This window comes from Saccostrea echinata, unplaced genomic scaffold (assembly GCF_033153115.1).
Source record: "Saccostrea echinata isolate AGI-Se365-2 ecotype Australia unplaced genomic scaffold, CSIRO_AGI_Sech_v1 ptg000029l, whole genome shotgun sequence".
NCBI classification, from domain to species: Eukaryota; Metazoa; Mollusca; class Bivalvia; order Ostreida; family Ostreidae; genus Saccostrea; species Saccostrea echinata.
In genome coordinates, this window is record NW_026889778.1 from 38,556,924 (window position 1) to 38,571,028 (window position 14,105).

The 14,105-nt window shown below is 32.1% G+C and overlaps 1 protein-coding gene and 1 pseudogene across 1 annotated transcript; both read left to right on the top strand.

The window, feature by feature from the left end:
• Positions 1-461: 461 nt before the first annotated feature.
• On the top strand, positions 462-1,542 carry LOC133194809 (uncharacterized). Its single transcript, XM_061330715.1, has 2 exons — positions 462-789; positions 930-1,542. Exons 1-2 carry the CDS (start codon positions 498-500, stop codon positions 1,400-1,402), a joined length of 765 nt encoding a protein of 254 aa, XP_061186699.1. The 5' UTR covers positions 462-497; the 3' UTR covers positions 1,403-1,542.
• Positions 1,543-13,298: 11,756 nt separating this feature from the next.
• LOC133195287 (uncharacterized) lies at positions 13,299-14,105 on the top strand (annotated as a pseudogene).

Sequence of the window (14,105 nt, forward strand, 5' to 3'; positions counted from 1 at the left end):
GATTATCGTTGTGCTATAACTAATAGAAAGAGCTTGATGTAAAGAACACTTAAAAGGTCACAAGGTACCAAAAATTTGTAGAAAGTGTAGATTTCATCAGTCTTTCTTGTTTTTGCTGTTTTTAAGTTCAAATTAATTTGTTAAAATAGTAAAAATTAAAATTGAATTTTATATATTCTGAGGGATTTCAATTATTTACAGTGACCAACTATCAACTTGTTCATTCAATTTATACCATATTGTTTAATGTCTCATTCTGTAAGGTAAATTTAAAAAAAAAAGACATTGCTACATGTATAATTTTATTAAACGTATTCATTACGGCTCCCACAAATAATAGTTAAGGTGCATAATACTAATCAAATGCCTTTAATCATTTTGGCGCTTTTTATTGCAATGGTTCCGGGATAACAATAAGATAGAGTACGATTTGACTTGCCACTTTATATTTTACGCACAAGGAAAGTGTATTAGGAAGTTAATAACAAAGTAACAACATGTCTTTTCATATTGAATGTAGTACTGCTGATCAAACAGAACCTGATAATTCCGAGGTGGATTACTTTCCTTACGATCCAGAGGTGACAGATTTAACTTTAATTGTGGAAGAAAAAAAGATACATGTGGCCAAAGTCGTGCTAATGGATGCATCACCGGTATTCAGAAAAATGTTTACTGATGACTTTAAAGAGAAAAACGCAGCAGAAGTCCATCTTCCTGGAAAAGAATATTCCAGTTTTGTTTCGTTTCTGAGATGTATTTGTCCGAGAGAATACGTCACCCTTTCTGGTACTATGCATATTCATCTGATACTGTAATGAGAAAAAAAAAAGAAAAAAAAGAAATAAAACACAACCGTACAGGTAACAATCGTCAATTGCTTAAACATTGCTTGGTTTAAGATATAACTTTTATATTTCATTTTTCAGAGAGTTCTATCGAAGATCTTTTGCCAATAGCACACGAGTACGATGTGAGGTGCGTTTTAAGGAAATGTGAAAAATGGCTTTTGACAGAGCTCGATCTTAAGAAAAAGAAAGTATCGGGCCATCATTTTAGTGTTGAGGATGACGTTGAGTATTTCATGAAGTGTATATATTATGGCAGCGAGTATGGATTGAGAGAATTGTACGACAAATCCTTCAAAACAATGATTCCATACAAGCTTAAGAGGTATATGTCAAATGAATTCTACAAGATGCTTCCTGAGAAAAATAAAAGGGAACTAACAGAAACACGACTCGCAAAAATTGAAGAAATGGGGACATTACTAATTAAAAGACCAGGCATTCCTGAGAAGAAAAATCAGACGACCCCATTTTACTTTTCATCAACACCTGGTTTCTCACTATCAACATCTCCGACAGAAGTCTTTCAATGTTCAGCTGATTTATTCATTTAAGAAACACAGTTAATTATTTAGGATGTTTATTTTCCGATGCGAAGGATGACAAAAATGACAAGAAAGTAGTAATTAATTTGTAGAATTTTAAAAATTGTAACTAGGAAGAATTTGATGAAATAAGCTTAATTTGAAACATATCAAACGATGCTCATACATGTAAATGTATGTTACGTATATATATATATATATATATATATATATATATATATATATATATATATATATATATATATATATATTACGAAAGCCGGATAGGCTCATTTTTTACAAGACAAAAAAAATATTTAACTCGTTATAACGAGATAATTATCTCGTAATAACGAGTTAGTATCTCGTTATAACGAGTTAGTATCTCGTTATAACGAGATAATTATCCCGTTATAACGAGTTAGTAATCTCGTTATAACGAGTTAGTTATCTCGTTATAACGAGTTAGTTATCTCGTTATAACGAGATAATTATCTCGTTATAACGAGTTAGTTATCTCGTTATAACGAGTTAGTTATCTCGTTATAACGAGAAAATTATCTCGTTATAACGAGTTAGTTATCTCGTTATAACGAGTTAGTTATCTCGTTATAACGAGATAATTATCTCGTTATAACGAGTAAGTTATCTCGTTATAACGAGATAATTATCTCGTTATAACGAGTTAGTTATCTCGTTATAACGAGATAATTATCTCGTTATAACGAGATAAAAATTGATATAGAATTGATATATCTAAGTAAAGAATAGACCATTATTTATAGGAAATATACAGAAGCAAGTCGATCAAATTTGTTTGAAGTGTGTGTGATAAAGATTTTATGGAACAGCATACTAGTTTTTTTGTGTTATGCATTTGATTAGTATTGTTTATTGGAAAGACCGAAGACAAATATACGGAAACTTGTGACCCCCTCATGTTGTTGTGTCATACCTTAAAATTGCAAAATAGAATTAGTGTCATCTTCAAATGGAATGTATAAAACATCAAAATTTTGTCAGCTTGTACAAGGAGATCAGAAAAAAATGATATACTCTGACTGATTTAACTGCCCTGTTCAAGCTTTCTTGAATTTGTTAAAATTATAATAATGTTTGCATAATATTTGTCGCAATAAAAAATGCATAGAAATAATCCCATTTTTTTTTTTAAATATTCCGAGTAAATCATGTGGATATGAAACCATTTGTTAGGCTTTAACGATCATATTTTGATAATTCCTTGCCTGTTAAAAAGGAATACCAGTTCAATTTTATCGTCTTAGAGTGGCAAAATCAAAATTCAATGTCTGACAAAAAACTAAATTCACGTTGTTTTTATCATCAATCCCTCCTTCCCCGCAATAATAAATATGATGAATATCAAGAACTAACACTGTACTTATCACTTAATAATTTATATATTTCTTCTGTTTATTAAAAGAAAGAAACATTTTAATTTACCAATTTGGCATGGAATTATAAATTACAATATGTAATTTTTGCGTTATTATCAATGTGGTAGAATTAAAAAAAACTTTTGGAGCTCTTTATTCTACGGAAGCCACAAATAAAGGTGAAGGTCAGCATTAGTAAAAACAGTTGACATGTGATCCTTTTTGGGTATAGAATGAAAGTTTAATATCTAAAGTTTACAAAAATAGAAGCATTACTTAAGGTGTATTTCAAGCATAAATTTTGCCAAGAAATGTGTATTGTATGTTGAGACAGGATTTTTGATATTTTCACTCGTGCTTCGCACTCATGAAAATATAAAAAAAATTCCTGTCCCACTCGTGAAATAAATTCCATATCAACTATAAAACATTGAATATCCTCTATTTATTTATAAAAATTATATGCTTGTAAAGTATACATAATAAATATTGTGATGAGGAAAATAATTAACGACATTGCTTCAATGTTGTATTAATAATATAAATGTACATATGTAGTATTAGGTCTATTCGTTGATCAATCCTAAGTAAAAAGATTATAAAAGTGAACTGGCTTTGTAAATTCTGTAAACTTTTTTTTTGTTTTGTAAACTCTGGTTTGACGTTCTGACACTATGTGGTAAACATATAGGATCCGCCAAATAGACGTGAATCTCAAATAGGTCTCCGTGAATCTCTACAACTTGGACCCCTCCCCCCCCCCCCCCCCCGCAAAAAATATAAACAGTGAATCATGACAGAATATTAGATAAAATGTCAATATCAGCAGATCAGATTTAACGTCTTATTACTTAAAAGGATGTAATATCATTTTTGCTTCACCATTCCTCATTATCGTGGACAATATGCATAAGCTAAGTCACAAAGTTCAAAGGGGGGGGGGGGTAAACCAAGTAAAATATTTGACAAGTAAAAAGAAAAAAAAATAGATTTGATATTCCAACTACGAGTATTCGCCATTATTTTCGGGAGATATTTACTCAGGTAAAAAAATATGGAGGAAGGGGCACAAAGATACTCTTGACCGCCCCCTTTTCAAAAGTGGTGTTGTGGACATGAGCCCCTCTATTACTACGCCTATGATCTAACTGCTGATGTCTCACCATCCCCCGTCTTCAAAACATTTCTGAATCTCAGAAGTAACATATGTATAACACTGTAATCTATATATTATATGTTGCATAAACGATATGTGGCACTTATATTGTCTCTGATATTTAATTTTAGCGGTATAGAAATTGATATATGAAAGTGTATAAGTCGTCCAAAACATATCGAAATAGTGTTTTTCATCAGAAATAGTTGTCATAAATAAATTGCCAAAGTTTGAAGCAAGTATGTTTGGCAATATTATTTTAAGAAAAATATCGCGTCCTAATGCAACAATTTGAGGAGGAATTCACGAAAATGTGTAAATGTGTTCGCCTTAGAGTTGCTATGATTATTGACAGCGAGATAGTTCAAGATTTAATCATAAGTAAACCCCAGAGCAAATTAAATTTTCAACCATTTATCAATTGTTCAAGTTAAATTTGACTGATCAATAATTACTTGCTAAAAATTCAATGGCATTTAAAACTGCAGCCATTTTTATTCCTATATTGCTATAAAGTCTCAAAATAACAAGAAAACTGTCTCGTTATAACGACATAATTAACTCGTTATAACGAGATAATTATCTCGTTATAACGAGATAATTATCTCGTTATAACGAGATAACTAACTCGTTATAACGAGATAACTAACTCGTTATAACGAGATACTAACTCGTTATAACGCGATAATTATCTCGTTATAACGAGATACTAACTCGTTATAACGAGATAACTAACTCGTTATAACGAGATAACTAACTCGTTATAACGAGATACTAACTCGTTATAACGAGATACTAACTCGTTATAGCGCGATAATTATCTCGTTATAACGAGATACTAACTCGTTATAACGAGATAACTAACTCGTTATAACGAGATACTAACTCGTTATAACGAGATAACTATCTCGTTATAACGAGTTAATTATTTTTTTATCTTGTCAAAAATGAGCCTATCCGGCTTTCGTAATATATATATATATATATATATATATATATATATATATATATATATATATATATATATATATATATATATATATATATATATATATATATATATTCCTTATGATTTATCTCTTCTGGTGCATGACAAGAAATTGCCTGAGATCAATAAAAGAATTATTGAATAGATAGAAAGCAAGAATCTTTTTAATAATTGTTAAAAAGATATACGTGTTTGAATGCAGCTGATATAATGTAATTTATTTTCAGTGAATGTGGTTCGCTTCCGAAATCAAATACAGAAAAGAGGCCTGTAATGGTACGGCCCAGAAAGGTTTCTTTTGAGTCTTGAAAACTAGTAATGAGCATGTTAAGCTCTAAACATTGTGGACTGCAAACATAAACACTACAGACTGAGTATTAAGTACTAAGTATATTTTATTTTTGATTATTTCGAAGCATGTCAGAAGGATTCATGCTTGCTACACATTCTATATAAAAATAGCAAGTTTCATATATTGCTCATGATGCTAATGTAAGTAGATAAAGAATGGAGACGTACAAGACGAACACAATCCTCTGCTCTGAGACAAGATTTCTAAATTCTACGAATTCATCAAAAAGTTATATATTATTTTATAAAACATTGTGTTGTCAGTAACATCTCTTTACACATTTTACACCTTTTATTGAATTATTCATTGATAAATAATATATTTTTCAGCTATGTCTTAACCTACATATATGAGTCTCATTACCTGACGCCACGAGCGTCCGGCAGATTAAGGATCATTTTTTTCCATAGTGCGAAGCTAAGAGGTCAGAGCTAGTCAGCTTTTAGTACAAACTGATTTACATCGAAATTCCATACTTTAACAACAACAGTAAGCAGAACAAACAATTAATGATGCAAAGTACTGATGTGTTTACTTCCTAAATAGTTTCTTTGCATGCAACTATTTGTTCAATGATTCCTAATAGGACATGTCCATGTAACATTTTTTTCTGCGTTTCTATACTACTGGATCAGTCTATTTGTCTTCAAGGAAAGAGGTGACACAATCATTTTTCGCATCAAATGTCACGAGTAAAATAATTCTTGGAATTTTCTATTCAATGGCTGTGATAATTTCCATGAAATTAAAGTTTATTCTTTTAACCTGATTCTCGAACATTAGAATTTTTATGATTTATTTAAAAAAAGAAGAAGCAACGTATCGTTTATGGGCAGGTAACACTTAAGCAGTGATTTTGCATGGTAACTTTTCCTTCTTATTTTATCTTTAAATGGACCTGTTCAATTAGTCATTACAAAACGACATTCAATAACCGATGCTGGGAACAAAAATAACAGATGGAAGTCACATGACATGCTTTATAAAAGTTCTAAAAAAATGGAACAGACAAAAATTTCTTAAGAGGAAGAACTGGTGAAATTTACATGTTAATTCTGATATATATTTGTCTACACTTAAGCAGTAATGTAACACAGAACATGCTGCATAACAATTAACAATATCTTGTAAATAATTTCCGTATACATTTCTCCAATTTGATTAATAATTTTTCATTCCAAGACAATAAATGAAAATTTTGTCTTCAGAAATATATTTACGGTATTGTTTTTCCAATAGACTCCTCATCAACAAGGGGGATTGTGTGCAGTTTTACTTTATAATGATAATCTTTTGTCAACATTTGGTATACTTTTCTGGTTTGATAAATTTTGTCCTGCATATAATACACACCATTGTGAAATTTTATCATACACGTCCATACATGTCCTTACTTCTTATACAGGCCCGTAGTACGCTGGCGGCCAGGGGGCCTGTCCCCTCTTTTCTGAGAATAGTCCTTTTGAAATACACCTGTAGATTTATTAGGTAAATTGTCATTTTGAAGCTGCCTGCCCCACCCCTCCACTTTTTGTTGCTTTACGGTTGAACACAGGAAAATCCGTTGTCTTCAAAATTCTGAGATTATTATTATCCGCAAAATAATTATGCATAAAAGTAGTGCTACAATTCAGTCTCTATACAGATATTCATTTTAAATTATTTCAATAGGTGATTTATCAGAAGCTATCATATTTTCAGCTGCATGTCTTTCAGCATATCTGATCTATGTATTTGAAATTAATTCATGTAACCTTTACACAGCCACAGCTTCCCAGCACAAATCAATCACATTGATTTGCTTTCCTTGCTTCATTTTAATCTAAAACCATTTAAAGAATCTTTAATATCATCTCATATCAACTTCTTTCAAATGTTATCCGTATGCATGTACATTTCATTTTCAAGTATTTCTGTTGTTTGAAAAACAATAAATATCTCTACCTGAATGTTCATTTTCCACAAAGAAGTTAAGATAAAACAAAAGTCATTATGTAATGAATATTACGCCCCCCCCCCCCCCAATAGACGGAAACATTTATTTCTTATCATGCTAATATGTTCTATAGAAATTCATTGCTTAGTCAGGCAAGTTTTTTGAAAAGCTATTACTTGTACATGATTTCAGCTCAATCCAAAACTCTCGGTAAGGCGTAATGTTAAACATTACGTTATGAAGTCTTTTTAGTACAGCAGATTTTGTTGTGGTTTAAATAAGCAAGTTTATTAAAAAACATTTTGTCAGAAATGCCCCTAGATCGATTTTCATATAGAATGGGTTCAGAGTCCATTTTTTAAAAACATGAAATAGATTTGTACTTTCATTTTTTCTTCATTTAAACGTTTATATAGAATGGAGACTTCACCCATTCATGTTCAAAAATAACTTTAAGGCTCTGCTAAAGTAAAACTCTTGTCTGCAGAAAGAGTTTTAAGAGTGTCCAAAACTTGTTGATCTCCCTAATTGTTGCGACCTATGAGTTTCACACCTGCAAGCCATACATGTAGTTATGCTTTTGACAAAAACTGTTTGACTTATCAGTTTTCCTAGTAAGAGATATACAAACAAGTTTAAATTGTAACGGAGACCGCTACAGATGTCCCCCCTACTCCCTTTGGCGCCTATCACATGCTTCAGCAAATTAAGCAAAATCTTTGTATTATAGACTTCAACTTATTTTCAAAAGAATTCTTATGGAATAACAATGCAAATATAGCATAAGCAAATCAGTGCAAGCACATGGTTTCAAAAATTACAATTTACATGTACAACATCTGATAGAAATCCAAAATAAAGTATTCCATTTTAAATTTCAAAGAATTTCACTGCAAACAGAGAAAGTTACAGCAACATGAATATTAAGCAATCAGAAATCGGTGCGCGTGCATGCATGTCCTCATATTTCATTTCTGATGATTGAATAATGTAGAAACTTGTATTATGTATATATACTCTGAATTTCATCTTTTTTCGTTAACAATTAAGAACATTATAAATACTAACAACTTTAGACAATCAGATTTCAGCACACGTGCTTGTGCGTATTTTCTAGATTTTTCACATATATATTCTTATCGCATAATTATGCCAATGTCATACACTTCAAAGAATTATATTGAATAGTAAGAGAGATGCAACCTATAAATGTAAAGTATCAGCCAATCAGATTTCAGCACACATGTATGCATGTACATGCATTCAATTCTGATAGTAGCATGATGTACATGTAGGAACCCATTATACCTATTTATATTCTATATTTCATTCTGTTTTGTTAAAACTAAAGAAGTAATAGCCATTTAAAGTTTACCCAATCAAATTGCAGAACATATGCACATGTGTTTTCAAGAATTTCTGATAATAACATATTGTAGAACCTTATAATGTATACCTACTTGTATATTTTAAATTTCAAAGGATTTTGTCAAAAAACCAGGAAGATATAGAGATTTTGTTTCAGCCAATCAGAGCGAAGCGCATGTGCAAGTGCGTGAGTTCATGCTAATTTGACAGTGTCATCTTATCTTCACTACAAATAAACGTATCTTTATGTTTTGAGTTTAAAAGCATTTCATAAAAAAATATATAAGTTATAGCTATATTAAGTCATTTCATTCATCGCACGCGTCCGCACGTGCATACATGTGCGTGCAAAATGACCGTCGTTCTGCACATCTACACAACATGCTTATTAACCCTGAAAAGGTTTCATCTCAATCGCATGAGTAGTTCACGAGAACACTCACTGACAAAAAAGTACCGGAGAAGAAATTTTGAAAAAAGAAAGTAAAAACAATATGTTCCCAAACTTCGTTTGGGGAACATAATTAAATTAAATGCACTTTGCAAAAGCAGAATTTAAAAAAATGTAGCCCTTTTATACACGAATTTTCAGTGGTGAATTGATATTCACATTATTTCACATGTGTTTAGGAAGTGCTAGCTAGTATATAAGGCACTGAAACTCTATGTACATGTGTAACACAAACTTTTACTTTCACTTTCAGTGATTATCAAAATAGAGGAATTATAGGGAGTCTGAATGCTAGCTTGCATATCATAAACATATATGAAGTTATTTGAATAACATTTTGCCTATGAGTACTCGTGGATAAAAGGGCTAGATTTTTAAAAAAGAAAATTGTTATTACATAGAGCGTTTTAATTGTTTTTTTTACCATCTGAATAATAAAACCACGCCCTGCAGCATAGCAACAGTCAACATTGCTTGACCACGGGTGATATTCCCAAAAAAATATCGACTGCATAGAATTTATGCACGCACGGTTCAGTGTTACATGTATTTGTATAAAACATTCAGTGTAATATAATAAATACAGCATACAAGATATACGAAGAAAAAGTATTACAACATGTTGCTAGAGAGAAATAAAAAAAAGGAAACATAGAAACAGCTTTTTATGATAGAACAAAATGGGAAAAAATCAAAAAGAATTGTTGAAAGAGTGCAGAATGGACGGCCAGGTGGTATGTAATCCGTCGTCGAAGAATTTGTTCAGTATTTGAATTCATAATTAGTCCCTTTCTAGTCAGGGAGTCTTGGAGGGTATTATAGATTTCTTCCTTGTTTGTCTGTCTGCCTTTCTGTCTATCCCTCTCTCTGTCAGTCTTTCCCACTTGGTTTTCCGCACTTTTTGTCGAAACACTTGCAGATATAAAGCTGATTTTTGGTATGTGAGTGTACCTTGATGAGTTACAGAGCAAGTTTACATTTTGTTCTGCTTCAATGATTTTGACGGAATATGACCCTTTTCAATTTTTAAGGGGAACCAGATTACACTTGCTGAACGGAGACCAGCGCTGTTTATGCAATAAGCAATACTTCTTGTTCAAGTAAAATGGCTTTGCATGTGTTATTTCACTTTGATTTAATACCAAAATAATTCAGTGTAATATCCCATAACTGTGTACCATTAATGCTACTAATAAGCTGGTATTGACAATGCAGACCCTAAAGTGGCTTAATCTGCTTACGATCCAGAGATGACGAATCTAATTTTGATGAGTACAATTACGATACCAAACATTTCACAGACAAATATTTTGAGGAGGCATAGAAGTCTTTTAAATCCTGCTGTACGTCCCTAACAAAAATTTACTATAGTTAACTATAGTGAAAACTTTGCTCTGAAACTTTTTTTGAGATTTCAAAGCTTAAAATCTCTAAAATTTGATATCAGTTATGTAAAATTTGGAAATAATTTGTGAATATACAAATAATATTTCAATTTAATATAAAAATGTGCATGTATGAATTGAAGAACAAAAAATATAACGATCTGAAACTCATAGTAAAAATACTTTGATTTACTATAGTAAAAAAACTTTTATACTATAGCTAACTATAGTAAACTATAGTTAACTATAGTACTTTTTTGTTAGGGCGTGTACAAATACACGAACAGTAAGCTTGTCAAAAAATTATTTCGAACAATATTTCCCATCAATATATAGACAATAATTCAGAGACGAAATCATCTTAGAACCAGTTTGCAAGTTTCTGCAATTTGCATATATCTACATGTTGTACCGAAATATATGGAGATAACGAACAGTATTCAAGCTCAAAAGTCCATAATCAATACAAAATAGGAGCAGAGCAAACACGGACCTCCAAACATCAGAGGTGGGATCAGGTGCCATGGAGGAGTGAGCATCCCCTGCCGACCGGTCACACCCGCCGTGTGCTCCTTGTCATGATCGGGAAATAACGGAAAAATCCGTCGACAATTCAGTGTGTAAATAATGGCCAAACAATTAGTGTGAAAAACGTCAGTCAGCATTTGACTCAATGATAAATTGTATTTGATGACAAGGTCATTGTATCGACCATCGACTGATTCACATGCAAAAATTTTAAACGGAGACTGGCTACTGACTATATATACTGAAACGCAAAAGAAACGCAACAAGCAGTAATCTACAAATATTTGAATTTTTTATCTAATGATTTTCAAAAATGAATACAGTAAGGTAAAACTCGATTTATAAACATCAGAGATTTGATAAAAAATGTTAAATTATAATCTTTTAACTTTAGAAAGTAACACATGTATGTTACAACCCCCCACCCCCCACCCCGGCCATTCAATTACAGCGTGCAAGACTGTCATGTACAACAGTTGCAGCTTGATTTCTACGATGCAGTAGGTTCATCAATCTCGAGATCTGAGCGAAAGAAATATTCAGATGATGAGGACGAATTTTCTCTAGCCAAACGCAGTGAAGTAACCCTTGGACTTCCGGTCCAAGGACTGTCATTCATGCTAATGATACGTAAGAGACTGTTGAGGCGTGATGTGTTGCATATTTGCATCTGCAACTCTCAATCACCTTTATTTTGATATTTTCCAGCTAGAGCAATGGAAATGCGTACTTAAGTCATTTTAGGAAGCCTTGGCATCGCTTACGGAAAAGAAAGGAAAATTTATTTTTCGAAACATTGCTTCATTACTTATGATGAACAGATACAAACTCTTAAAACCCCATATTATTGCCAAATATTTTGTTAAACATGCAATTTTTGATTTCTGTTAAGCGGACTCAAACTTAACTTCCGGTAATGGTATGGAAATCATTCAACCGTTAAATTACCGATATTTACAAAGTTGAAGATGTCCTTACTTTTTAGATACAAAATTTTATCCTATATATAATATTTCTCCCTGAAATAGGATGTTGTGTTTCTTTTGCGTTTCAGTTTATAATAAATTATTGTTTCAGAAGTTTCAACAGTCTCGATTGAAATCAGCAGGTCGTTAATTCCATGGTCATAAAATCGTGGTCTTGTTTGTAAATCAGCATATCGCGGGGGTCTAGATTTGCTTTTGATTTTGTGTTTGACGTGGTTTATACCAATTGCCAGTCCATTGTTTCAAGCTAAGTTTGATTACGGATTACTCCGTTTGGGTGATCAATTCAGAGGGCTCATGACGGGCCCGGGTTGACAAGTTGACAAAGGATGCTTACTCCTCTGGGCACCTGATTCCACGTCTAACGTTTTCATTGGTGCATGATTTTGATGTGATTTCGATTTGTATGTTTATAGGGCTTATCAGATCGATTGATTGTCGTTTAAGGTTGGGAGAATTTTTCACTCATATGAAACGTCACCATCTGCCGGTGAAAGGCTTCAAATTTAGTCCTTTATTCGGCAGTCAGAACCATTGAGCAGTGAAAGTTCTTTAGCGTGCTGACGCCTGTGCTGTCAGGTAGGGGGCCTCGCTTTTTTAAAGTTTCACCAGAAAGACCCGTGACTTTTACTACCACAAAGGTTAGTTATACACTGTATACGATGCTTGATTTTAATGTGATACATATTATACGAAAATGAAAAGAGAACAATATCAGCCCACATTTACATGGGTTCAAACTGAAATAATACTCCGTATTTTCAATTACATCCTTGTAATAAACTACAAAATGAAAATGAAATATTTAAAAGTAATGAAAGTAAGTATTAAGTTAAGTACCATGTACTAAACAGTCTAATTAATTGAAAATTTCATAAATGCTTTTTACCTTAGAAATTGAATCCAATTTTATAGAGTGGTGTCCAGTTAACGGTTAGGACATAATTCTACGAAAATATTTGACATTCAGCCTTCGGATTTTACATGTAAGGTTCCTTGCAAATAGCCTGCAAAATCGCACAAGAATTAAGACAAAATTAAAATCTCTTGTTTAGCACTGTTTTCTAGATATTTAGATTTTAAATCTATACGTATTTTACATCTTTATAATAATTTTTAAAAATGACTTTACAATTCTGTACTATGAACGAAGTATTTATTTTATTTATTACTGCGTATATGGCACAAATTACAGCAAAAATGTATACAACAATGATAAGTATTAAACCATTGAGTATTTCATTTAAATTTGGCGCTTTTATATCGCAATGTTTCCGGTCTTAGAAATAGATCAACTTCCAATTTAAATAATAGAAAAATCATTCTTCCATACAAGGAAGTGTATTAATAGAAGACAACATATATAGTAGAAGACAATCATGTCTTCTGATAATGTTAATAGTGTAGACGATACAACAAAAGCGGACGAATCTGAGGTGGATTACTTTCCATACGATCCAGAGGTGACAGATTTAACTTTAATCGTGGAAGAAAAGAAGATTCATCTGGCCAAAGTCGTCCTAATGGACGCATCACCGGTATTCAGAAAAATGTTTACCGACGACTCTAAAGAAAAAAATGCAGGAGAAGTCCATCTTCCTGGAAAGGAATATTCCACTTTCGTTTTGTTTCTGAGATGTATTTTTCCAAGAGAATGTGTTACTCTTTCTGGTACATGTAATAGAAATATAACAATCGTCAATTTGATATTTTTAACTTTTGAGAAATAGTAATAAAACTCCTATTTTACATTTTTCAGAGAATCGTATTGCTGACCTTCTGCCACTAGCTCATGAGTACGATGTGAAGTGTATTTTAAGGGAATGTGAAACATGGCTCTTGACAGAGCTCGAGTTCAAGAAAGCGAAAGTACCGAAGCATCACCTGAATGTTGAAAATGACGTCGAATATTTATGAAATGCCTGTACTACGGCAATGAGTACTGCTTAAGAGAATTATATGAGGTATCTTTCCAAACATTGATACCACATAAGCTTACCAGATATATGACGAATCAATTCTACCAGATGCTTCCTGAGAAAAAGAAACGAGAACTTTTGGAAACTCGACTTGCAAAAATTGAAGAAAAGGGGACATTAGTAAATGAAACATCAAGCAGACAAGTAGTTTTCCATTCAACTCCTGCTGAAAGTGTCTTTAAATGTTCAGCTAATTTATTCATATAA